At 38.3% G+C, this 25,212-nt stretch overlaps 1 protein-coding gene across 2 annotated transcripts in view; it reads left to right on the top strand.

Annotated features, from left to right (window-relative positions):
* RC3H2 (ring finger and CCCH-type domains 2) overlaps window positions 1–14,031 on the top strand; it is a 41,055-nt gene extending 27,024 nt beyond the window's left edge. The window contains exons 9-20 of one of the 2 annotated variants that reach the window (XM_068972104.1): window positions 245–553; window positions 6,830–7,044; window positions 7,714–8,147; window positions 8,717–8,887; window positions 10,639–10,785; window positions 11,106–11,319; window positions 11,551–11,635; window positions 11,906–11,987; window positions 12,089–12,223; window positions 12,696–12,803; window positions 12,901–13,049; window positions 13,836–14,031. In XM_068972104.1, the coding sequence (XP_068828205.1) occupies window positions 245–553; window positions 6,830–7,044; window positions 7,714–8,147; window positions 8,717–8,887; window positions 10,639–10,785; window positions 11,106–11,319; window positions 11,551–11,635; window positions 11,906–11,987; window positions 12,089–12,223; window positions 12,696–12,803; window positions 12,901–13,049; window positions 13,836–14,031 (2,245 nt within the window). The remainder of the gene's footprint in view (window positions 1–244; window positions 554–6,829; window positions 7,045–7,713; window positions 8,148–8,716; window positions 8,888–10,638; window positions 10,786–11,105; window positions 11,320–11,550; window positions 11,636–11,905; window positions 11,988–12,088; window positions 12,224–12,695; window positions 12,804–12,900; window positions 13,050–13,835) is intronic. The other variant, XM_068972112.1, reaches the window with a different exon arrangement.
* The last annotated feature ends 11,181 nt before the right edge of the window (window positions 14,032–25,212 follow it).

Raw genomic sequence — 25,212 nt, forward strand, 5'->3', positions numbered from 1 at the left:
ATTAATTGTGTGCCTAAATATATGTGTTGTATGTATACATATGTATATGAGATAACATTTTAATGTGCCAGCTATTATAATTGAGTTTGATAGTATTTGATATTTAGCTGAATAAAGGTTTTTTCAAAGCTGTTCCTTCCTTGAAATTTTTTTCCCATTGCCCACCTCCCCCCCACCCTGCCTTTTTTTTTAACTTAGGGTAAGAGTGAAATATTTACTGATATGTTTATTGTTTTTGAAACAGGTATCGATTAAGGAACAAAAAGATCAATGCAACTGTAAGAACGTTTCCTCTTCTAAATAAAGTTGGTGTAAACAACACTGTCACAACCACAGCCGGAAATGTCATTTCTGTCATAGGAAGTACTGAAACAACGGGGAAAATTGTTCCAAGTACAAATGGAATTTCAAATGCAGAAAACAGTGTTTCCCAGCTAATTCCACGTAGTACTGACAGTACCTTAAGAGCTCTGGAGACTGTGAAGAAAGTGGGGAAGGTTGGCGCCAATGGCCAGAGTGCTGCTGGGCCTTCAGTAGAGTCTGTAACTGAAAAGTAAGTAGTAGGTAAAAATGTTTACTGGAGTAATTTAGCCTGTTTATAATTGCCTGAGTATTTTTATTTATCCCGAGGGAAAGCAGGTAATCAGAATTTTTATGCAGATTATTTCATGTAGTAGAGATAGCACTAAATACCAAAAAAAGTTTGAATTCTAGTCCTGGCTGTGCAATTGAATACCCCTCCGACCTTGGAAATTCACTTCAACTATGGGTGTTTTCTTCAACTGTAAGCTGAAGAAATGGAACCAGAATTGAATTTTTCATACCTTATTTCCTTGAACTTTAGGATTGAGTCCATAGAGGTGCCAGAAAGGAACTAAGTAGAAACGTAAGCAGGTGAGATGCTTGAGCCTCCAGCCCCTGTTTTGATTAGAACAGTTCGACTTTGTGCTCTGTAATGGTGCGTAGTTGTTAAGAGAGAAATCTTTGAAGCCAGATTCTGTGGGTTCATTTTGGCTCACTCTTCTCTAGCTGTTTGATCTTAGGCCAGTTACTTAATCTGTCATCTTCAGTTCACTCATCCATAAAATTGATATAATGATACTACCTACCTGGTATGTTGATTGTGAGAACTGAATGACTTAATACTGTAGTATGCTTTGATCAGTGCCTGCCACATAGCACTCACTAAATATCTGCATCTGTTGTTATTGTTATTGTTTTGGGATTTCAGCATAAGACTTACTTTGGTAGAAAGGTTTTGGTACTTTAAGAAAAAAGTTTTAAAAATTTCACATTATCTGAAACGTTACTTCCACCTCTAATGTCTCAGGCTTTTGTATTCTTTAGTGGCTTAAAGTCTGAGGTAAAACACACTCAGATTATGTTGCCCGTAAATAGTCTGTCAGTATCTATTGTATGCCATATAGGGAAAAAGCATTATGCTAGGCACACAGTAAATTTCTAGTGATTTCAAATAATAAATGGATAGGTAGACATTTATACTGTTTATTTCTGTAGTTACCATGTGATAGGGAAATTTATTAAATGATTCTTATAGTCTTCCCTCAGAGAGATCTTGGAAGAGATGGAGAACATTGTCTAGTTTAGCAAATGTTACTTATACACTAATTCTGAGCTCTGCTTTTGGCACTCTTGAAAATACATGAGATGTATACCTGTGCCTTTAAGAAACTTACGACATAATGGGGGAGACAGCATTTACATAAGTGAAGCAATATTGGAGTTGGATCAAAGAACAGGGAAATATTATATTGCTGGGAGAAGTATGGGAAGAAGATTTAGATGTGTACCTTGGCACCAGATTATGGATACCTTGTGTTAAACATGCTTAGGAAATGAGCTTTTGAAAATTTTGGCAAGGTAAAGTTGTAAAACCATAATGTCACTCAACCATGAAAGAGTAAGGTACTAGTACATACTACAATATGGATGAACCTTGAAAACATTATGTTAAGTGAAAGAAGCTAGATACAAAAGCCATTATGGTAGAATTCCATTTATGTGAATGTCCAGAATAGGCAAATCCATAGGAGACAGAAAGTAGATAAGTAGTTGCTAGAGGCTGTGGCTGGGGGAACAAGGGAATGGGAAATAGATGCTAATGAATAGTTTCTTAGAGAGGTGATGAAAATGCTTCTGCAGAATAAGATAATGGTGATGGTAAATATACCTTGGGACTATACCAGAAATCACTGAATTGTACACTTTGCAAGGGTAAATTATATCTCAGTGTTTAAAAACTTTCAAAAATAAGAAAATCTAAGTAAATAAATCATTTATTCATTGATTCAAAAATTGTAAATCTTTTCCTGTGTGCCACATATCAGGCCAGTTGGCATAGTTAATGAAAATGAACTAAATATACTCCCTACCTCTCAGTGTCTTCCAGTGTAGCTTCGGAAACAGATGTAAACAGATATAATATATGCTGAAAGGTACTGCAGCGGAGTTGTGTTCCAAGTGTTACTAAAACATGAAAAATAGCAATAATTCTTTCTGAGGTTAATTGTGGAAAATTTTTCAGTGGTAAGGTGATGACACCTGAACCATTCCAAAAGTATGACTAGTTAGGAAGGAAGGGTCTTGTCAATGGAAAAAGCAGCTCAGACAAAAGCATGTAGTCTTTAAGAGGGGCTGCAAGGAGATCAAACAGGTCAGTCCTAAAGGAAATCAGTCCTGAATATTCATTGGAAGGACTGATGCTGAAGCTGAAACTCCAATACTTTGGCCACATGATGTGAAGAACTGATTCATTGGAAAAGACCCTGATGCTGGGAAAGATTGAAGGCAGGGAAAGGGGACAACAGAGGATGACATGTTGCATGGCATCACCGACTCAGTGGATATGAGTTTGAGCCAGCTCCGGGAGTTGGTGATGGACAGGGAAGCCTGACGTGCTGCAGTCCATGGGGTCGCAGAGTCGGACACGACCAAGCGACTGAACTGAACTGAAGAGGGTCTACTGTGAAGGAGGGCCTGGAATCCTGAAATTCATCTAGAGTGTAGCTATAGTAATCTAGCTCTCTGGCCAGAATGAGATGGAAAGTTAGATTTTTCCTTAAATATGAATTTTTGGGAGAGCTTGCATGATTTCATATGGCTTTGAACCTTGTCTAGAATCAGACATCCTGGAATGTGAAGTCAAGTGGCCTTAGGAAGCATCACTATGAACAAAGCTAGTGGAGGTGATGGAATTCCAGTTGAGCTTTTTCAGTCCTAAAAGATGATGCTTTTAAAGTGCTGCACTCAGTGGGCCAGCAAATTTGGAAAACTCAGCAGTGGCCACAGGACTGGAAAAGGTCAGTTTTCATTCCAATCCCCCAAAAACACAATGCTAAAGAACGTTCAAACTAACACACAGTTGCACTCATCTCACATGCTAGCAAAGTAATGCTCAAAATTCTCCAAGCCATGCTTCAACAATATGTAAACTGTGAACTACCACATTTTTCAAGCTGGATTTAGAAAAAGTAGAGGAACCAGAGATCCTCTGGATCAGAAAAAGAGGAACCAGAGGAACCAGACATCCGTTGGATCAGAAAAAGCAGGAGAGTTTCAGAAAAATGTCTACTTCTGCTTCATTGACGACGTCAAAGCCTGTGACTGTGTGGATCCAGCAAACTTTGGAAAATTCTTAGAGATGGGAATACCAGACCACCTTAACCTGCCTCCTGAGAAATCTGTATGCAGTTCAAAAGGCAACAGTTAGAACTGGACATGGAACAGACTGGTTCCAAATTGGGAAAGGAGTATTTCAAGGGTGGATATTGTCACCCTGCTTATTTAACTTACATGCAGAGTACATCATATGAAATGCTGGGCTGGATGAAGCACAAGCTAGAATCAAGATTGCCAGGAGAAATATCAATAACCTCAGTTATGCAGATGACACCACCCTTATGTCAGAAAGTGAAGAACTAAAGAGCCTCTTGATGAAAGTGAAAAAGGAGAGTGAAAAAGTTGGCTTAAAACTCAACGTTCAAAAAACTAAGATCATGGCATCCGGTTCCATCACTTCATGACAAATAGATGGGAAAACAATGGTAACAGTGACAGACTTTATATTTTGGGGCTCCAAAATCACTGCAGATGGTGATTCCAGCCATGAAATTAAAAGATGCTTGCTCCTTGGAAGAAAAGTTTTGACCAACCTGTACAGCATATTAAAAAGCAGAGACATTACTTTGCCAACGAAGGTCTGTCTAGTCAAGGCTATGGTTTTTCCAGTAGTCATGTATGGATGTAAGAGTTGGGCTATAAAGAAAGCTGAGCGCCGAAGAATTGATGCTTTTGAACTGTGGTATTGGAGAAGACTCTTGAGAGTCCCTTGGACTGCAAGGAGATCCAGCCAATCCATTCTGAAGGAGATCAGTTCTGGGTGTTCTTTGGAAGGAATGATGCTAAAGCTGAAACTCCAGTACTTTGGCCACCTCTTGCGAAGAGTTGACTCGTTTGAAAAGACTGACGCTGGGAAAGATTGAAGGTGGGAGGAGAAGGGGATGACAGAGGATAAGATGGTTGCATCACCAACTCAATGGACATGAGTTTGGGTAAACTCCGGGAATTGGTGATGGACAGGGAAGTCTGGCACGCTGCAGTCTGTGGGGTCACAAAGAGTCAGACACGACTGCATGACTGAACTTACCTGAGCTTGAACCTTGTCATGAATTTGAGTGCCTTTTTCCTGCAGTCAAAGAATTTGCCATTCGAAAAGTACTTCACCAGATTTTATGGTATGTGACATTTTGATATGGAAAACCAGATAATCTGTGTAAAGCACTTAGCATATTGCATAGAATATGCTTAGTAATTGCTGTGTGCATCGCAATCTTAAAGAGATGGGAATACCAGACCACTTCACCTGCCTCCTGAGAAATCTGTGTGCTGGTCAAGAAGCAACAGTTAGAACTGGACATGGAACAACAGACTGGTTACAAATCGGGGAAGGAGTACATCAAGGCTGTATTCTGTCACCCTGCTTAGTTAATTTATATGCAAAGTACATCATTCGAGATGCCAGGCTGGATGAAGCACAAGCTGGAATCACGATTGCCGGGAGAAATACCAGTAACCTCAGATATGCAGATGACACCACCCTTATAGGAGAAAGCGAAGAACTAAAGATCCTCTTGATGAAAGTGAAAGAGGAGAGAGAAATAGTTGGCTTAAAACTTAACATTCAGAAAACTAAAATCATGGCATCTGTTCCCATCAGTTCATGGGAAATAGATGGGGGATCAATGGAAACAGTGACAGACTATTTTTTTGGGCTCCAAAATCACTACAGATGGTGACTACAGCCATGAAATTAAAAGACTCTTGCTCCTTGGAAGGAAAGTTATGACCAACCTATACAGCGTATTAAAAAGCAGAGATATTAAAGATATTACTTTGCCAACGAATGTCCATCTTTTGAAAGCTATGGTTTTCCAGTAGTCATGTATGGATGTGAGAGTTGGACTATAAAGAAAGCTGAGCACCAAAGAATTGATGCTTTTGATCTGTGCTGTTGGAGAAAACTCTTGAGAGTCCCTTGGACCGCAAGGAGATCCAACCAGTCCATCCTAAAGGAGATCAATCCTGAGTATTCATTGGAAGGTCTGATGCTGAAGCTCCAAAACTTTGGCCACCTGATTCAGAGAAGTGACTCATTTGAAAAGACCCTGATGCTGGGAAAGATTGAGGGCAGGAGGAGAAGGGGATGACAGAGGATGAGATGGTTGGATGGCATCACCGACTCAATGGACATGGGTTTGAGTAGGCTCCAGGAGTTGGTGATGGACAGGGAAGCCTGACATGCTGCAGTCCATGGGGTCACACAGAATCGGACCCGACTTAGTGACTGAATTGACTTACTATTGTTATGAGGAAATCCTAATTATTTTCCTTCTTGCCTTTATTGAACTTCAGAGTAAGCCCAGCACTAAAAACCTGTAATGTCTAAGCTGTTTGTACTTACTATTCTTATCTACAATTTCTTAGTTATTTTCTACATTTTGATGCACAAATACACGTAAAAGTAAGCATCTTCTAGATTAATCTCAACTAGACGTAAAGGCACCCCATATTCCTTGTTGTTTATAAAACTGTTGCTTTAATAGGGGTTCTTTAGTTTGAGATGCAGTGTATTGAATTCCTGCATCATTAACAAGATCTTTTTCTTCAGTTACCACCACATATCTTCTCTCTGCCAGAGTTTGACTTCTTCAGAGGATGTAAGAAGCCATGGTAAGATCCTCTGGAACTGATCGCGTGGTGACTCAACAAAAAGAGTCATTTGTGTTTTCTTTTTTTTAAGTAAAAGAAAGCTTATGTGTTTTGCATCAGTTTAATGAGTAACTGTTTTATTGGTATTCTGTTTGTCCAGCAGATATTTACTGACTACCTACTGTGTGGCAGGAACTTTTCCATTTGTCTGACAAATATTACTGAGTGCCTTCTATATGCCACAAATGTTTACAGTCCTAGGGATCTAGCAGTTAACAAAATGGACGAAAGTGGCCTTTCTTTGTTTAGTTTACATTTCAGTTAATCTTAACTCTTAATAGAACAATCCTACCTGAAATTTGTGTTTTTTGTTTTGTTTTTTATTTTTCACCCTCACCAAAATATGAGATCTTTTACTATAATCTTGTGAACTAATAGTGTAAGGTAGCAGTGAAATTCATTGCCTTATTTGTCACCTGGAAAACCTGAAGCGTTGTCTGTCAGTGGTCACTATATAATTTTATGAAAAATTCCTACTGATGAAGACTTAACAGACATAGGCAGTGATTTATCATTTGCATTTGTTAAATTTTGTCTCTAGTAAAATTGGCTCTCCACCTAAGACTCCTGTAAGTAATGTAGCGGCTACCTCAGCTGGGCCCACTAATGCTGGAACAGAGCTGAATTCTGTGCCTCCAAAATCCAGCCCATTTATCACTAGAGTACCAGTATATCCTCAGCATTCTGAGAACATTCAGTATTTTCAAGATCCAAGGACTCAGATACCGTTTGAAGTCCCACAGTACCCACAAACTGGTAAGTGGTTTTAGATAATTCTAAGAAAAAGAAACTACAATATAACATTTGTTGTAATAAATCAGTGAGTCATTTATAGCTAGCTAGAATATCTACATTAAAAAAATTAATCCTTTGGACTGCATGACCCTTAAATTTTCTTCCTGTCTTAAGAATCTATGACCAATAGTTTTAAGATTTCTCAGTCCTATGAATCAAATATGTGGTTCTTGGGTGAGCATTAGTGAGTTTTGTATATCCTCGGAAATAATGTACTAAATGTTTGGTTTTTATACACTTAAAGTATAATTTTGGAAGGACAGCACACAGCTTATATAGATTATGAAGGATGTTTTTAAACTGTGCTCCTCAAAAGGTTAAGAATCTATGATCTAACTAACTACTTAAACCAACACCTGTGGCAATACCTGCCCTCGAAGGAAACTTACCAGGCATCTGTTAAAAGTTCATTGTATGTTTTTAAGGTGCACTTTAACAAAATGTTGAATGTTAAGGAGATTTTGATATAGTGGAGTCTTGAAAGCACGTATTATCTTTCTAATCCTGGGGTAACTAAAATTCAAAACTTAAGTTATTTTCCCACATTAAAGGCTGCTTTAGACTTAAACCATTATAAGATGTTAAATTTTACTAAAATTACATTAAATATTCCTCTTTCCAATTTTCAAGGATACTACCCACCACCTCCAACGGTACCAGCTGGTGTGGCTCCCTGTGTTCCTCGCTTTGTGAGGTCCAGTAATGTTCCAGAGTCCTCCCTCCCACCTGCTTCCATGCCATATGCCGATCATTACAGTACATTTTCCCCTCGAGATCGAATGAATTCTTCTCCTTACCAACCTCCTCCTCCGCAGCCGTATGGACCAGTTCCCCCAGTACCTTCTGGAATGTATGCTCCTGTGTACGACAGCAGGCGCATCTGGCGCCCACCTATGTACCAACGAGATGATATTATTAGAAGCAATTCTTTACCTCCAATGGATGTGATGCACTCGTCTGTGTATCAGACGTCTTTGAGGGAAAGATATAACTCATTAGATGGGTATTATTCAGTGGCTTGTCAGCCACCAAGTGAGCCAAGGACAACTGTGCCTTTACCAAGGGTAAGTGATAATGGAACTAGGAATGCTAGCACAGCATAGTGGTTAAGAGTCTAGTGTGTGATGTTACAACATTTGGGTATATCCTGGCTCCTCCACTTACTAATTGTGTAACTCAATGGAATTTACTTGACTTCTCTATGTCAGTTTTTTCACTTTTGATGGAAATAATAGTAGTACCTACCTCATAAGGCTGTTGCGAGGATTAAATCAGAAAAAGCTCTTAGACTTGGACCTGATGCATATACATGCTCAATAAATGTTATGTTTGGATACGAAACTGATCAGAAAATGAAATCTTCAAGATACAAAGACAGGGCCTGTTTTTACTATCCCTACATATATATACATACAATTTTCCTAAACCAGAAAAGTGAGTGCTCAGATTTTACTCTTAACATTATTTAAACCCTTTTGTTTAAGTGTATGGAGAATAGGCTAGGGGGACTTCCCTTCTGTATTCTTTTTTGTCCCAACAGTATAATAAATGTTCACATTATTTCCACAGAGCATAGTTAAATTTATTTACTGCTCCCTAGATGATTAAGATTGTTTCTTTTATCCCCCCTTAGGAACCTTGTGGTCATTTGAAGACCAGTTGCGAGGAGCAGATAAGAAGAAAGCCAGAGCAGTGGGCACAGTACCACACTCAGAAAGCACCTCTTGTCTCTTCAACTCTTCCTGTGGCAACACAGTCACCAACACCACCTTCTCCTCTATTCAGTGTAGACTTTCGCACTGATGTAAGAAAGAAAGGTTTTAATCACTTGATGTTGCAGGGACAGGTCAGACGCCTGACTTCAGAGCACTCATTCAAGCTAGGGATAAGTGTGTTGGATATTTTGCATTGGTTTGGTGGCAGTTGAGTTTAATTCAATAAACGTTGAGTATGTAAGCTCTATGGCCAGGCATTGTGACACTGAAGACCGCTAACAAATCACAGTCCTTTTCCACCAAGAATTCAAGTCTTTCCAGCAGTGTAGTTCTCCTTATTTTTATAGATTTTATTGATAAATAAGATTTATACCCACCATTTATTGAGCACTTACTTGGCCAGGCACTGTGCTAAGCATTTACATGTTATTTAATTCTTATAAAATCCTTAGGGGGCAGGTATTACCCATATTTTACAGGTTAGGAATCCTACTCAGAGAAGTTAAGTAATTTGCCCAAGTAATAAATTCAGCCTATAAATAGCTTGGATTTGAATTCTGGTCTGTCTGAGGCATTTCTTCTCTACTTCACGAGAAGTGCAGAAATGACTACTATATTATTCATGGTGTTTTAAATCACTGTTAATTATTGTTATCATTTCAAGACAGGTTTTGCACCAGGATTGTTTTAATGTACCCTGTTTTCCATACTGTTACATTTAGAGCAAACCATTAATTTTTCTTTGATTCATCTGGTTTATTCCCTATCCCTAGAGATACTAATATAAAATTTTTTTCTAATCTTTTAATTAAATCTTTAAAATTTCAACATATGCAAAAGGAGAATAGTAATAAACTCCATGTATCCATTATACAGTTATCAACTCAGCCAATCTTGATTCATTTGTAGCCCCTCTTCCTACTGGATTATTTTGAAGTAATCCTAGACATCATGTTTTTCCATCCATAACTGTTGAATTTTTAAAGTAGACATATTTTTTAAAAGTCCTAGATAGCATATTTTTCCATCCATAAATTTGAATTTTTAAATTCATCTTCCCAGTCCCTTTGTCAGATCCCCAGGCTGGTAAGCCTGACCTGGGGCTCAGAATCTTCACAATTGTGGGAGAACTTCTTTGGTATTATTGTTAACCAGTTTGTGGGTCACTCATCTGGCTGGTATGGGATTTGATTTTATTGTGATTGTACCCTTCCTACCACATCGATGTGGTTTCTCCTTTGTCTTTGGACGTGTAAGGTATCTTTTTTTCACGGGTTCTAGCATCCTCCAGTCGATGTTTGTTTAACACCTAGTTGCAATTTCAGTGCTCTCGCAGGAGGAGATGAGCGCATGTCCTTCTACTCTGCCATCTTGAACCAATCCCGATCCAAATTTATCTCATCAAAATTAGACTTCTTCAAAGCAGCTAACCATCTTGAGAAGAGTGTTGCCACTTGCTTAATACGAAAATGTATTTCTATGTATGTGTTTATGTATGTGTGTGTTTTCTTTTGCCTTTTTTCATTTTTTGGAGCACTTTGTACCATGTTAGAGGCATGCTGTAAATTGTTTTTTATTCTGGGTAGTGTCACTCTGGGGTTCCTTATGAATTCTTAAAGGACAAAGTGAAAAAGAGAAGGCATTCTGTTTCCTGTTAAGATGTAATATAAATACGTACTATTTGTAAATTATTACAGTTTTTATATTAGTTATTGAATGTTTAATTATTTGCTATAAAGTGTTGTGAATTCTATAAGTTACTTCATATTAGTTACAAGTTTGTAATTTAAATTTGTTATCAATTGCCTTTGCTTTTATTTTTTGTTCTTCTTTTAACCAGTTCTCTGAAAATGTGAGTGGCACAAAATTTGAAGAAGATCATCTTTCCCATTATTCTCCCTGGTCTTGTGGCACCATCGGTTCTTGTATAAATGCCATTGATTCAGAGCCCAGAGATGTGATTGCTAATTCAAATGCGGTATTAATGGTATGATTTGGGGGGCAAGGGTTATGCATGTTGATTCAAATTTTAGAATGATTGAAAGCGTTTGTCTTCATTTTGTTGCTATTTACAGTAACTCATCTGTAAGCAGCAGTTATATTTAGGTAAGTCCGAAATAAATTGCACCTAGTGTTTAAATTATTTGAACATAGTGGAGTGTTTTAAAAATAGATGTTGGATTATCACTGAGATACACAGTTAATGTCAAATTTATCAGAGAACCTAATTCCATGTTTTTTGAAAGCTTTTACTTGTATTAATAGCTGAAGTAATTGCCCACGATCTATTTTCTTTTATTTATACAGGACCTGGACAGTGGGGATGTTAAGAGAAGAGTGCATTTATTTGAAACTCAGAGAAGGACAAAAGAAGAAGATCCAATAATTCCTTTTAGTGATGGACCCATCATCTCAAAATGGGGTGCGATTTCTAGATCTTCCCGTACTGGTTACCATACCACGGACCCTGTCCAGGCCACTGCTTCCCAAGGAAGTGCAACCAAGCCCATCAGTGTATCAGGTAATCCGTATCATTAATACTTCACCTGGTATGTTCTAGCACTGTGCTTTATAATCCTCACTCTGTTAGATACAGAACATGTGTCTCATTTAACAACCACTGTAAACCTAGAGTTAAACAGCTTAGCCAGGAGAGCATGGCTAGTTAGAGAAATGTGGATTTTTGGGGGGAAGTATACATTCACATCTGTATCTAATTTTTCACTTTTCTGGTCATTGTTTCTTTCTACAGATTATGTACCTTACGTCAATGCTGTTGATTCAAGGTGGAGTTCATATGGTAATGAGGCTACATCATCAGCACATTATATTGAACGGTAATGTTGCTCTTAATTCTTTAGGATTCTCTATTCTCAGACTTGTCTATATTCCCAAAGTACACAGATCAAAGTCCCAGTTATTCATGAACTGTGCTTTGCTAGTGTTAACTATATAATGAATTTCTGAAAAAAGTTTACATCTGGAATAATGATTGAAACTTTCAGGGTTGATCTGTTATGTAAAACATATATAGTATATAGTTATTATATAGTCATTACTTCTTTAGTTGCTTCATTTTGTAATAGTAAACAAATTTCTCTTTAAAGGGACAGATTCATTGTTACCGATTTATCTGGTCATAGAAAGCATTCCAGTACTGGAGACCTTTTGAGCATTGAACTTCAGCAGGTAGGCTCTGTGTCAGTCAGCTTTGAGTTTATTTTTTAAAAAAGAATGACATTTAAAAGCTAAAGGTTGGAAGCTGACTCCTTTTTTTTCCCCCCCTCTAGGCCAAGAGTAACTCATTGCTTCTTCAGAGGGAGGCCAATGCTCTGGCTATGCAACAGAAGTGGAATTCCCTGGATGAAGGCCGTCACCTCACATTAAATCTTCTAAGCAAGGAAATTGAACTGAGAAATGGAGAGGTAAGTACACTGACCCTCTCAGCATCATCCCTAGTATATTTGCTGTTTGCTGTTGCTGCATGTTGTTTTATGCCATTGTTTAGTGCATTTTATGTCATTGCTTAGCATGGCTTTTTCTGGTAGATGATTGCTTTTAAAATTGAACAGTAGCTTCCCTGGTGGCTCAGTGGGTAAAGCATCTGCCTACAATGCAGGAGACCCGGGTTCGATCCCTGAGTCGGGAAGATCCCCTGGAGAAGGAAATGGCAACCCACTCCAGTACTCTTGCCTGGAAAATCCCATGGACTGAGAAGCCTGGTAGGCTATAGTCCATGGGGTCGCAAAGAGTCGGACACGACTGAGCGACTTTCCCTTCAATAAAATTGTAATCCCAGATTTCTTTTCTTATATCAGTCATTGAGATTCCCATTTTCATTTAAAAGGGAAGCCCCAGTTTCCACAGATATGAAATCAGTATTTTTCTTAATCACAGAGTGATTATACGGAAGATGCAGCTGATACTAAGCCTGATAGGGATATTGAGTTAGAGCTGTCAGCACTTGATACTGATGAACCTGATGGACAAGGTGAACAGATTGAAGTAAGTACCACAATTAGATATCCAGGAGGCTTTACTCCATTGGAAATTAAAGTACACAACACATTGCTCCCGAAGGATTAACATTTTATTTTCGTAGGAGATCCTGGACATACAGCTTGGTATCAGTTCTCAGAATGATCAGTTGCTGAATGGAACAGCAGTAGAGAATGGGCATCCAGTCCAGCAGCACCAAGAGGAGCCTCTCGAGCAGAAGAGACAGAGTTTAGGTGAAGACCGTGTGATTCTGTGAGTGTTAGATGTAAGATTCATAACCACTGGGCATAAGCCATGAATATTTAAAGAAAAATAGATACACCATTAAATTCATTTTTTATTTTATCCTATGAGGGGAAAACCTTATGTAATAAGGCAATGATTTGGTCAGTCTGGATTTGGTCAGTCTGGATTTTTAGGAGAGCAGAGGTAAATTTCAACTATGAAAGTGCTCCATGTTAGTAGCCTGAAACTTGCTTTTATTGGGATCAATGTTTATTTTTATACTTGAGCATCAGGAGGATGAGATGGTTGGATGTCATCACTGACTCTGGACATGAGTTTGAGCAAACTCAGGGTGATAGTGAAGGACAGGGAGGCCTGGCATGCTGCTGCTCTTGGGCTCACAAAGAGTCAGACATGACTTAGCGACTGAACAACAATCAGATTTTACTTTCTCTGTCTGATAGGCAAGCATCAAAACTACAAAATGCAGAATTAAAACCTAAATAAAGGGTTTCCCTTTTTAAAAGTCATGTTAGGATATTCTCGATCTTTAGTATAATTACTGCCAAAAATATGGGTTTATCTTGAACTTGACAGTTTGTTGGCCTTAAATGAACCAATCTTCTATTTTTTTATTAAAATTTTTCAAAAATGGGATTTTTTTTTAGTGACCTCTGATACGTTTTAGTGAAAAAGACATGCTGTTTCTAGGGGCTCTTAAAGTGTGTTATAGCTTTTATTCAGCATGCATGGTTACTCTTAAAAGTTTTACTGGAAGCTAATTTGTTTTCAATGTCATTTTTTTTCTTGCAGGGAAGAGCAAAAAACAATTCTGCCGGTAACTTCTTGCTTTAGCCAGCCACTCCCAGTGTCCATCAGCAATGCGAGTGGCCTACCCATCACCACATCTGTCAGTGTTGGCAACCTCATTCTGAAAACTCATGTTATGTCTGAAGATAAAAATGACTTTTTAAAATCTGTTGCAAATGGGAAGATGGTTAATAGCTGAAAGGAGGTTCATCTTTCAAATTTGTGACCATACCATGGAAGCATTTACACTAGCTTTTTATATATATAATATATATTATATAATGTATATTTTTTTTAAAAAAAAGATATTACTGGGGGCATCCATTTCCTGTGGACTCTTTGATACTTTAAGCCCTCTTGCATTAGCATTATGAAAAAAAAGAAAATTTACTTTACTAGGGTAACACGTTCACTTTCCAGAAGTGATTGGAATTTGGACATTTAACTTAAGCTTCAAGCAGCTTTTTATGAGTTTGTAGCAATCCGGTGCAGTAACTGAGCCATTTCCTATTTTAAATGGCTTCTATAGAAAATTAACAACTCAGTTATTAAACTAGCAGGATCCTACAATGATACATCTAGTGAAAGTAGACTTAATTAACTTATTTATTTCTATTTTATGTTTCACTGAGAGAAATTTCCATCTCATTCCAGCTGCTTTATTTATCTTTTTCATGGGACTTTGCATGGATTTTTTTTCCTCTTTTTTTTTTTTTTTTTTTTAAATTTTGAAGAGTGGAGTTAGACGTTCTTACCATAGAATTTTACAGGGTTATATACTAGCTTTCTTTACTGCATTATATGTAGGAGTGTGGTGCAGTGCTTTTATCTGTAGCATTTAACTTTTTTTTCAATTTTCCATTTTTCAAGAATAGTTTCTGCTTTGTTAATATTTATACACAGGCTACTTGTTGAAGTAAGTAATTAAATATATAACCAAGTGCCTAAGTCTTTCAGCTGATGTACTAGATATTAAATTCTCCTAAGTTATGCAGAATCGTTTTTACAATTTTGATAAATTATGCACTAATGTAATGGCAGTTTTTTAAAATGCAGATTTAAGCCTGTACATTATTGAATCTGATGACTTGGCAAAAGAATCAGGTGCTTTCAGCTTTTTTGAGAAAACCCTGTATGTAGCGTTTGCACTGAGTAACAAGATGGTTATTGCTGGGTTTTTAATTTAATTAATTTTGATGTTCATTGCATTATCTTGGTTAACTATTGTTTATTGTTACTTCATGTTGGGGTTTAACTTTCCTTGTTTTCTGTTAGGTTGATAAGGCTATGAACCATGTAATAATAGAATATTGGCTAACCTTTATTCATACTTAAAACATGAATGATTGCTGCCCTGCTAAAATGTGACTGAAAAGTGTTTTGACTTGGCATCTGAAAGTATGCAGTATGTTCAACCAGCTGTGCTCCAGATTTGTGGGAGATATTTTACTGAAACCTAAATTTCAGTCAACATTTGAAAACAAAAGCTGGGCATTCCTTCCTGGTGATCTTACTTATAGTTTGTGTCTTTGTTTTTCCCCCTCTTATTTCTTTAAGATTAGTTTGACTTTTATTATTATTTTTTAATTAACTTCTGTGAAGTTGTTTACTCTGAAAATTGTACTGGAATATTTTAAGCCAAGCTGATCTTTCACCAGGTGTACTGTATGTAAGGGCTTTTCCTGCTAGCAAGATGCTTAAACAGGATCATGTTATTGGTCGTCTGAGCTATTTAGTTGTTTTACAAAACCACAGCATTGTATCAGATAAGATTTTGATAAAAAGTTTTGTGCACATTTCCAGGGGCGGGAGGGTTGACATTTCCCTGAAATTTCTTGATCAGAATGAGTAAATACTGGTGTTTGATACCTGTCTTAATGAACATGCTCATAAGGTGACTGATAAGTTGTAAATATACCTGAGAAACAAAGGGGTAGTTTTGATATTCTGGTGTCAGTATGGAAGATCTTACACATTTATTTAATACTCAGATGTATGAAGGTGTTTGTAGCATAACAGCACAGTAGCCTTGACTTAGTTTCCTTTGGTTAGTACTGTACCTTTTTGCCATGGCCAGTGCCCCTGTCCCTACAAAGACATTTTATTTATTTCACTCTGTAACCTGAAATGAATAGGAACAAGAGTTTTAAACCATGTTACATTAACTTATTTCCGACATTATGAATTAGCCTAGGATATTACAGGAACGTGATTGTTATATAATTTATATCAGAACCTTTCTATAAAATATGCGCTTATTACATTTGAAATGCTTCCAATGTACTTTATTTGCTGTTTGTATTTCCAAAAAGGATATGCAAACCAGTATGTCTATTTCATGGATATTTAAATAGTGAGATCTTCCATGTTGAAGGTAATGTATTTTTTTTTAAGATTTTAAAATTGCTATTTTGTTACAAAATAGAGACCTATTAACAGTTTGAGAGCTCCTTATGTGCCCTCAGGGAAAGAACCCTCTGTGCAACAGAACTACGCAAAACATCTTCAGCACGTTCTGAGGGTGAATATATACTACATAAATTGATCTTGTGTATTTAACCTTATCTTTTTAATTTTAAAATTGAAGTTTTGAAACTTGGTTGTGCTCTGCTGGAGGGGGTTGGGATAAACTGCTTAGGTGTTTGCCTACTTGTCCGGTGAAATTACATTTGCATCAGTGTATGTATATACCTGCCAACTTTATTGGTATGTCTCAGAACACTTATATTAAAATAATGCTTGTCTTGCAGCAGGTGATCCCATAAAACAGTAATTCCCTGTTCTTAAAAACTTGCTCTCTTCCTCACTAGCAGCATAGGAACGGTTTCTGTGTAGGGATGATTCTGTATTGCATCCTTTAGTGACCGTCTTCTGTTTCTCATGGCGTGAAGTAAATGTGTAGTAAAGACATTGGTTCTCTGCCACTTGAGAAGAAAGAGCAGTTTATCTGATCCTTCTTCTGAAAGGTACCTAATGGTATCATAGAGGAAAAAATCACAAATCAGACCTAGAGTATGACTTTTATATTGGGGATATTCCCTGACATTTGACCCTTTTACCAGCATGTTTATGATGTACATATATTTGAAATCAAAAGATATAAAGCAATAGGAGAGGAAGTTTGTAATGTCAGCTAAACTGCATATGTGGTATGTGGTCTAATTAGGAAAAAGTAGCCTGAGGTCTGGAAAGTGGGGAAACAGTGGGGTTTTTTTTGTTTTGTTTTGACTTTTTGTGTTTTTTAAAACTTCTGAGTCACATTCTGAAGTTCATGTGCCTCATTCAGATACTGTGATGTAGCATCAGTAGTTCTTCCCTTATGGTCCCATCTCACCTCATTAATCCTGAGAACGTTACTGAAGTATTTTGTCTAGTTGGTACCTGAACAAAGCAGATTCCCTTGCTTTTCTGCCATGACTTTCAGTACCATCTAATAAACCAGCGTCATGTGTGAAAGTTGTGCATCGTAATTTTCAAGAGGAGGTACTTCGGTGGGTCAGTAGCACTGATACTTTTCCTAGTAGCTGTTTACTCTCAGAATAATAAACAAAACCTCCTATACTAGAAATGAAATTTTCTATTTGTGTGGATCTGGTCACTTTCAACTCAAATTTCAAGTTGATTCTAACTTTATAAAGCACATCTCAGTTTTGCATGTTGCTTTGAGAAAATTACAGGATGCACAATAATTTGTAGGAATTTAAAATGGGATCATTTAAACATTTGAAAATTTGTTTTAAAAACCATCTAGCTTGCTTGTACATTTTAGATGTTAAAGCCCATGTTGTCTTGTTAACAGGCGTGGAGTTTGTAATGATCAGATTGAGCATGTGATTTCAGCTTTGAATCTGAATATTTCTTCCCTAGTTGCTAGATTCATTTTCTGAGCAGACTGTCACTAGTATTGGTGACTAATCATTCAAGGGGAAAGTTGCATTTGCAACTGTGTATTGCTTTTCTGGAAGAAATTTCCTTGTGTCTTAGTGAATGAAGAGTGTTGTTGGGATCACTTGCTGTAACTCCTACATAAGAACCCCTTCTGCAAGCAGAACACAAATGCACATGCTCAAGGAGTATCTCATCTTCAGAATAAATTGAGTAAATTTGCTAGTCATTCCTTTATACTAGCGGTTTCTTTGTATCCCTTTGCTGGCAAGGGAATACAAGGAGTCAAGGCCACCAATTAGAACAGCCCACATTTGAGTGGAGTCCTATTTTTACTCCAAGAGCAGTTATTCCCCGAAGTCTGAAATTGGCAGTTTTTTTCTTTTTTTTAATAAAACAATTTTAAATCTCCTTAAACCAGTGGAACACAGACACTGGCTGCACTTAGTACTGCCACAAGCCAAGGTCATTTGCATATATTCCATCAATCTGTCAAGAATTAGGCCTCACTTTATAACCCAAGGCATGGAAGTGCATGCATTCTCTTAGCTGGGCAAACAATTATACTGTAGTTGTGATACAACACATGTGGCTTTTATTTGTACTGCACATATCCACTGTACAGCCACTTGGGAGTATCGTGGTTAGCTTGCAGCAACTGCTGTCTGCATTTATACTGTTTATTGCATATTCTTTTCCCTGGAAGTGAAAGAGAAATGTTTTTTCTTGTTGCATTGATTACATTTTATAAATTTGCTTAGCTGGAAAGTTTGGGAAAAGAGGCCTGTTTGTCAATTGTACAACCGATTGTGAAGCTCTAGTGTGAATATTTTTACGTCTGTATTAGACATTTTCTTTGCAAATCTATTGTTCGATTGAAATGTAAATGAAATTAAAAGATGGTGTACACCCATCATGTAAAAAGCAGGCACCATCTCTAAGATGGATTTAATGCTCATTTTTAAGGCATATACTCAGCTTCTATTTAAAACTATAATTTAAAATAATTCTGTACAATGAAATGGGGAATATATATGGGAATAAATTCTATTCCATTTATTTCAATTTGAATTTTCCAAATTGTAATGTTTCCCTTTGTGCTATAGAAATAGGATTAAACAGGGGAAGGCTAGGATTCATAAGGCCTGTATATGGGGGGAGGGCAGAGATGGAACAATGAGGGTTGTGATGATAGTGAATAGCAAAGAGTGAATTCTGTGTGTTTTTGCTGTAGCACTGAAGTGAAGAGATATTAGCTTTGGCTGTTCACAGAATAGAGCATCATGATTTCCAGTGTTTGAGAGAAAATTGATGGAACAAGTTTGCAGTACTTGACATGTATTTGCATGCACAAAATAAAATTATTTGTCCACCTTAAAAGTTGTTTAGTGTCAATATTAAGTTTATAGTGCATTTTAGTTATCTTGACTTCATTGGCAAATTTTTTGGTTTCACCAAGCTACCAGGATACTCTTTGAGATTTAAATAATCACCTGCCTCATGCATTCATCACTGGTAAGGATCTGAAAGAAGTAGATTAGGCCAGGGAGGTTGAAATACTCCTTAATTCGATCAGTCACTTTATTCATTCAATGTAGAGTATTTTCTGTATGGAAGATGAGGCCATAGATAATGCCAGCAGTTCACAATCTAATGGAGAAAATAGACTAAATACACAAATAAAGAATCTGAAGTAGTATACTAAAGAAGTATGAAGACTGTCCAGGGGAATCTCAGAATGTAACAGAGAATGGCCTCAGTGGATCTAGACACCATTTTTACTGGGCCTTGAATAGTTTTACTCATTGACTCAACTGATGAATTTTAACTCCCTGTCTGTGCTGATCAGTAAGGTTGAACGTCAGTGAAACAAACTAGCCCTTTCTCTTGAAGCTCTCAGCCTGGAACATGGGAAAAACAAATCTGAATAACCAGCTCAGTGAGCTATTTTCTAGTATAAGGGATATGGAGACTCCAGAAGGGAAATGATGGGGTGAATGGTAGTGATAGTGAGCCAGAGGAATTGCTTCTTTGTGAAATTACCTCAGGCTAGATTTCACAGGCTGAATAATATTTCACCATCCAGACCTAAATGGGAGAAAACACCCAAGTACCTACTCTATCTTCACACCAACCCACTCTGTATCCTCATAGTCCTTCACTGTAAATATTATGAGCCCTGTTTTATATTTGAGATGTTAAGAAACTTGCCCAAGACCTTAAAACTAGAAAGTAATGGAGTCAGAATTCTGATTCGTCTTATTCTACCTTCCAGAGGTGGTGATGGTTGGCACCTATTTCAGCCATAAGTGTTAAACAGTGGAAGGAGTGTTTGAGGAATAGCTTAACCAACTCTTGGAGCACTTAATATGTTCCAGACACAGTTCTAAGTGCTATAGGTATAATATCATCTAGGACCATTATTTTCACCATTTTACAGATGAGAAAACTGAGGCAGAGACCTTAGAGAATTTGCCCATGGTCACATAGCTAGATGAGGTAATTGGGGACCTCTGTGAAGGACACTGAATACTAAAGAGACTGTTAGGGAGTCTTGGAAGTTAGATGATCTGATCGATTTGAGGTTTTAGATCACTTTAGCAGTAGTGTTAGGTGAAGCTGGAGATTGACCAGCAGGGAAACAAGTCAACAGTCTAGGTAAGAAGGGTTTAGAGCATGGCCTAAGCAAGGATGGAGGAAAAGAGATGGATTTGAAAAGCAGAACATCTCCACGTTATCATGGATTAAATCTGGCTTAGAATCCCAGACCTCATTGCTGAAAACATCAATATTTGTGAAATAGGTGATTTTGTATAAGCCCTGAGTCAGGAAGAAGGGGAAGAACCATGGATAGTTGACTCAAAGGAGAGGAAAGGAGAGGAAACTTAGTGAAGGAAATGAAATCCCAAGAAGATTTTATTTTCTTTATAATTAACACCTATTGAAGTAATTATCATGCAGTTTAACAAAGACTTGTTCTTTTTATAATTGAGAAGTCCATAGTGCAGTGGTTCCAAATTTACCTGTATATTGCAGTCACCTGGGCGTCTTTAAATAAATCCCAAAGCTCAGAACACACCCCAGACCAATTAAAACAGTCTGAGGAGGTGGGATCAAGGCACTGCTACTTTTGAAGCTCCCCAGGTGTTGCCAATGTGCAGAACAGTTGGGAACCACTGCCATCATGAATGAAATGGGTTTGGAGCCTGTCTTAGCCCAAGTGCATTTGATAAATATCCATCATCAAGTGTTCAGGCTCAGGTAGTTTACAGATAGACTCATGCAACAAATACATTTTTGAGAATCTTCTAAAAACTGGGCATTAGGGATACAGGATTGAATTCGTCCCTTACTTCATGAAACTTACGTTATAGTTTAAGTACTGTGAACAGTTTTAGATAGGGCCATCTGCCGAACATCTTAACTAGATTTCTAGTAAATATCTCAGATATATTAACATGTCCAAATCTGAAACTCCCAAACTGTACCTCCAAGTCTTCCCCGTTTCAGTTATTTCTCCCTTGACTACTCGTCCTAGTCCAGCAGCAAAGCCTGTCAGCCTGCCTCCAAAACAGATACCCAGAATTTGACCACTTCTCACCACAGAGGTCCAAGTCACAGTTATCACTCACCTGGACTGTGACAGCCTCCTGTTTTCCTCCTTGCCTCCCTTTAGTTTGTTCTTCCCACAACAGCTAGAGAAATCAGTTAAAATGTCAGCTTGATCTCTTCACTCTTGTGCCTAAAACCCTCCAAATGCTGCTCATCTCAGGGTGAAAGCCAGACCCTTTTTTTTGATATTTTACTCACTGTGCTCCAGCCGCTTTGGTTACTGATTTCTTCAGCAGGCCATCCAGGCCTGCTCCCATCGTAGGGCCTTTACCCATGCTGTCCTCTCAGGTTAGAAGGCTTTCCCGACGCCTGTCAGAATCTTCACTAGATCTCTCACTTTCTTCAGGTCTTTGCTTAAAAGTCAACCTCACTGAAAATGATATGAAGAGTAATGGGGGTGAGGGTCAGAGTGCTACTTAAAACAGATATTTTAACCTAAGAGACTGGATGAGATCAACTGAAGTTTTTTGCTAGTTTGTTTCTAAACTTGATATCCTGAAATAATTATAGATTCACAGGAATTTGCAAAAAATAATAGAGTACCCATGTACTCTTCATACAGTTCCCCCAGTGGTAGTCTCTTATGTAACTAGACTATACCAAAACCAGGAAATTGATATTAGTCACAACCTACGGGACTTTTTCAGATTTCACCAGCTTTCACATGCATTCATTTTGTGTGTGTGTGTATGTTGTGTGTGTGTGTGTGTGTGTAGTTCTATTCAGTTTTATCACATGTAGGTCTGTGGACCCACCACAGTTCTTGATAACAGAACTGAAAAAAAATTGTTCTGTCATCTCAGTGGTCCCTCATGTTACCTATCCGTTTATATATATAAGTGAAATTATGTAGAATATACCCTTTGGAGATTGGCTTTGTTCACGCAGCCTGATTCCCCTGAGAACCATCCAAATTGTTGCATGTCTTAGTAATTTCTTCTTTTTATAGCTGAGTAAGTATACCATGGTATGGACATACCACATTTTGTTTAAACATTCACCCATTGGAGAGCATTTGAGTGATTTTCTCACTATTACAAATAAAGCTGCTATGAACATTTGTGTACATGTCTTTGTGTGGATATATATATATTTTTTTCTGTTTCTGAAGTATTTCTTGACCAAGTAGATTAGTGTACTTGGTCTACTTCGGAAGGAAATGAATAAATTAAACTATATGGTTTTAACTTAAAAATGGACAAATTCCTGCAAAATACGATTTACCAAAACAGATACAGGATGAAAAAAGAAAACTGGAATAACTTTTATTAGTTACCTATTATAATAAGAGCATCCTCAAATTTAGTGGCTTAACACATTATTTCATAGTTTCTGTAGGTCAGGAGTCTGCATGTAACTTAGAGGAGTACCCTGCTCTGGATCTCTCTCACAAATTCGGGGTTGCAGTCTAGGTCTTAACTGGCTCTGTAGTCATCTCACGACTCGCCTGATCAAGGGTCTGCTTCCAAGCTCCCTCCACTTATTGTTGGTAGGGTTCAGTTCCTCCTGAATGTTGGAATGAGGCCTCAGCTTTTGATTGGCTGAAGCTTGCCCTCAGTTTTGTGCGTCTTGAGCCTCTCTGTAGGGGAGATGACAATCAAATAAATGGTAGCTTGGCTCAGCAGACCAAAAGAGCCCGGAATAAGTAGGCGGTGGGGCCAGGTGGCGTGAGCTATAAAGAGTCACAATTTTTTTTTTTTTTGATAGGTAAGAAGTGGATTTATTTAGAGAGAAACACACTCCACAGACGGTGTGGGCCATCTTAGAAGGGCAAGAGGCCTCGAAATAAGGCATGGTTAGTTTTTATGGGCTGTGTAATTTCATAGGCTAATAATGAATGGGAGCATTATTCCAAATATTTTGGAAGGAGCAGTGGGGTCACAGTCTTTTATAACCTAATCATGGAAGCTTATTTAACTTATATGCAGAGTACATTATGCAAAATGCCAGGCTGGATGAAGCACAAACTGGAATCAAGATCGCCGGGAGAAACAGCAATAACCTCAGATACGCAGATGCCACCACCCTTATGGCAGAAAGCAAAGAACTAAAGTGAAAGTGAAAGTGAAGTCGCTCAGTTGTATCCGACTCTCTGTGACCCCGTGTACTGTAGCCTACCACGCTCCTCTGTCCATGGGATTTTCCAGGCAAGAGTACTGGAGTGGATTGTCATTTCCTTATCCAGAGGATCTTCCCAACCCGGGGATCGAACCTGGGTCTCCTGCATTGTAGGTAGATGCTTTACCATCTGAGCCACTAAAGAGCCTCTTAATGAAAGTGAAAGAGGAGAGTGAAAAAGTTGCCTTAAAAACTCAACATTCAAAAAACTAAGATCATGGCGTCTGTCCCATCACTTCATGGCAAATAGATGGGGAAACAAGAGGAAATAGTGAAAGACTGTTTTCTTGGGCTCCAAAATCACTGCAGATGGTGACTGCAGCCGTGAAGTTAAAAGACGCTTGCTCCTTGGAAGAAAAGCTATGACCAACCTAGACAGCATATTAAAAAGCAGAGAGATTAAAGGTCTCTAGTCAAAGCTATGGTTTTTCCAGTAGTCATGTATGGCAGTGAGAGTTGGACTATAAAGAAAGCTGAGTGCTGAAGAATTAATACTTTTGAACTCTGTGGTGTTGGAGAAGACTCTTGAGAGTCCCTTGGACTTCAAGGAGATCAACCCAGTCCATCCTAAAGGAAATCAGTCCTGAATATTCATTGGAAGGACTGATGCGGAAGCTTAAGTTCCAATACTTCGGCCACCTGATGCAAAGAACTGACTCCTTAGAAAAGACCCTGATGCTGGGAAAGATTGAAGGCAGGACGAGAAGGGGACGACAGAAGATGAGATGGTTGTATGGCATCACTGACTTGATGGATGTGAGTTTGAGCAAGCTCTGGGAGTTGGTGATGGACAGGGAAGCCTGGCGTGCTGCAATCCATGGGGTTGCAAGGACACGACTGAACTGAACTGAACTGAACTGAATCTTAGCAACATCCCATCAGTTTTGTCATTATTCCTTAGAAACAAATCACTAGATCCAGACCACACTCAGGGACTGATATAGCTCCCAAAGACCCATACCTTCTGGTAATCATATTCTGGTGTGATCCCCTCACCTTTGTGTGCACCGGACCTGATGACTTCTCTTCTCCCATCAGGAGGTAAAAACCATAGAGGGGCTGTATGATACAAAAGAATTATTACAATCTAGTCAGTGAGTGACTATAATATTAACGAAAATTCCATATGGTACCTTATGGCTTAGGGAGAGTAGCTAAGGAAGGACAAACTTGTCCTCCTAGTTTAATCTTACTTAAGTTTTCCAAATTGATTTAAAAAAAATGTTTATTCATGTATTTGGTGCACTGGCTTTTAGTTGTGACACATGGTATCTTCAATCTTCGGGGTGGCATGCAAACTGTTAGTTCCAGCATGTGGAATCTGGTTCCCTGGCCAGGGATTAATCCCAGGTCCCCTGCATTGGGAGCATGGAGTCTTAGCCACTGGACCACCAGGGAAGTCCCAGTTTTTTTTTTTTTTTTTTTTAAGAATAAAACAGGGTGAGCATGCATTAGCGGAAAAAATGAAGGACAAACTTGGAAAGGGGATCTCTTTTGAAGACTGGGGGGCAGACCTCATTGGAGTCCATGAAGTTCAGCCCACTGGGCAGAAGAGAAGTTTGCTGGTTTGCCCAGCCTGGGATTGGTTCCTGGCAAGCAAAAAGCAAGGTTCCGGACTACAAGCGAGCCTGCAGAGGAAAACTGGCGCCAGTGCAGACAGGAAGCCTTTGGCTGCCAATGCAGGCAGGAGCCCTTCAGGGCACTGACTTCCCTGTTGAGAGGGCTGCAGGCTCTCTTAGTGCTAGACCAGAGGGAGGTTGCAGGA

Source organism: Capricornis sumatraensis, chromosome 1, assembly GCF_032405125.1.
Source record: "Capricornis sumatraensis isolate serow.1 chromosome 1, serow.2, whole genome shotgun sequence".
NCBI classification, from domain to species: domain Eukaryota; kingdom Metazoa; phylum Chordata; class Mammalia; order Artiodactyla; family Bovidae; genus Capricornis; species Capricornis sumatraensis.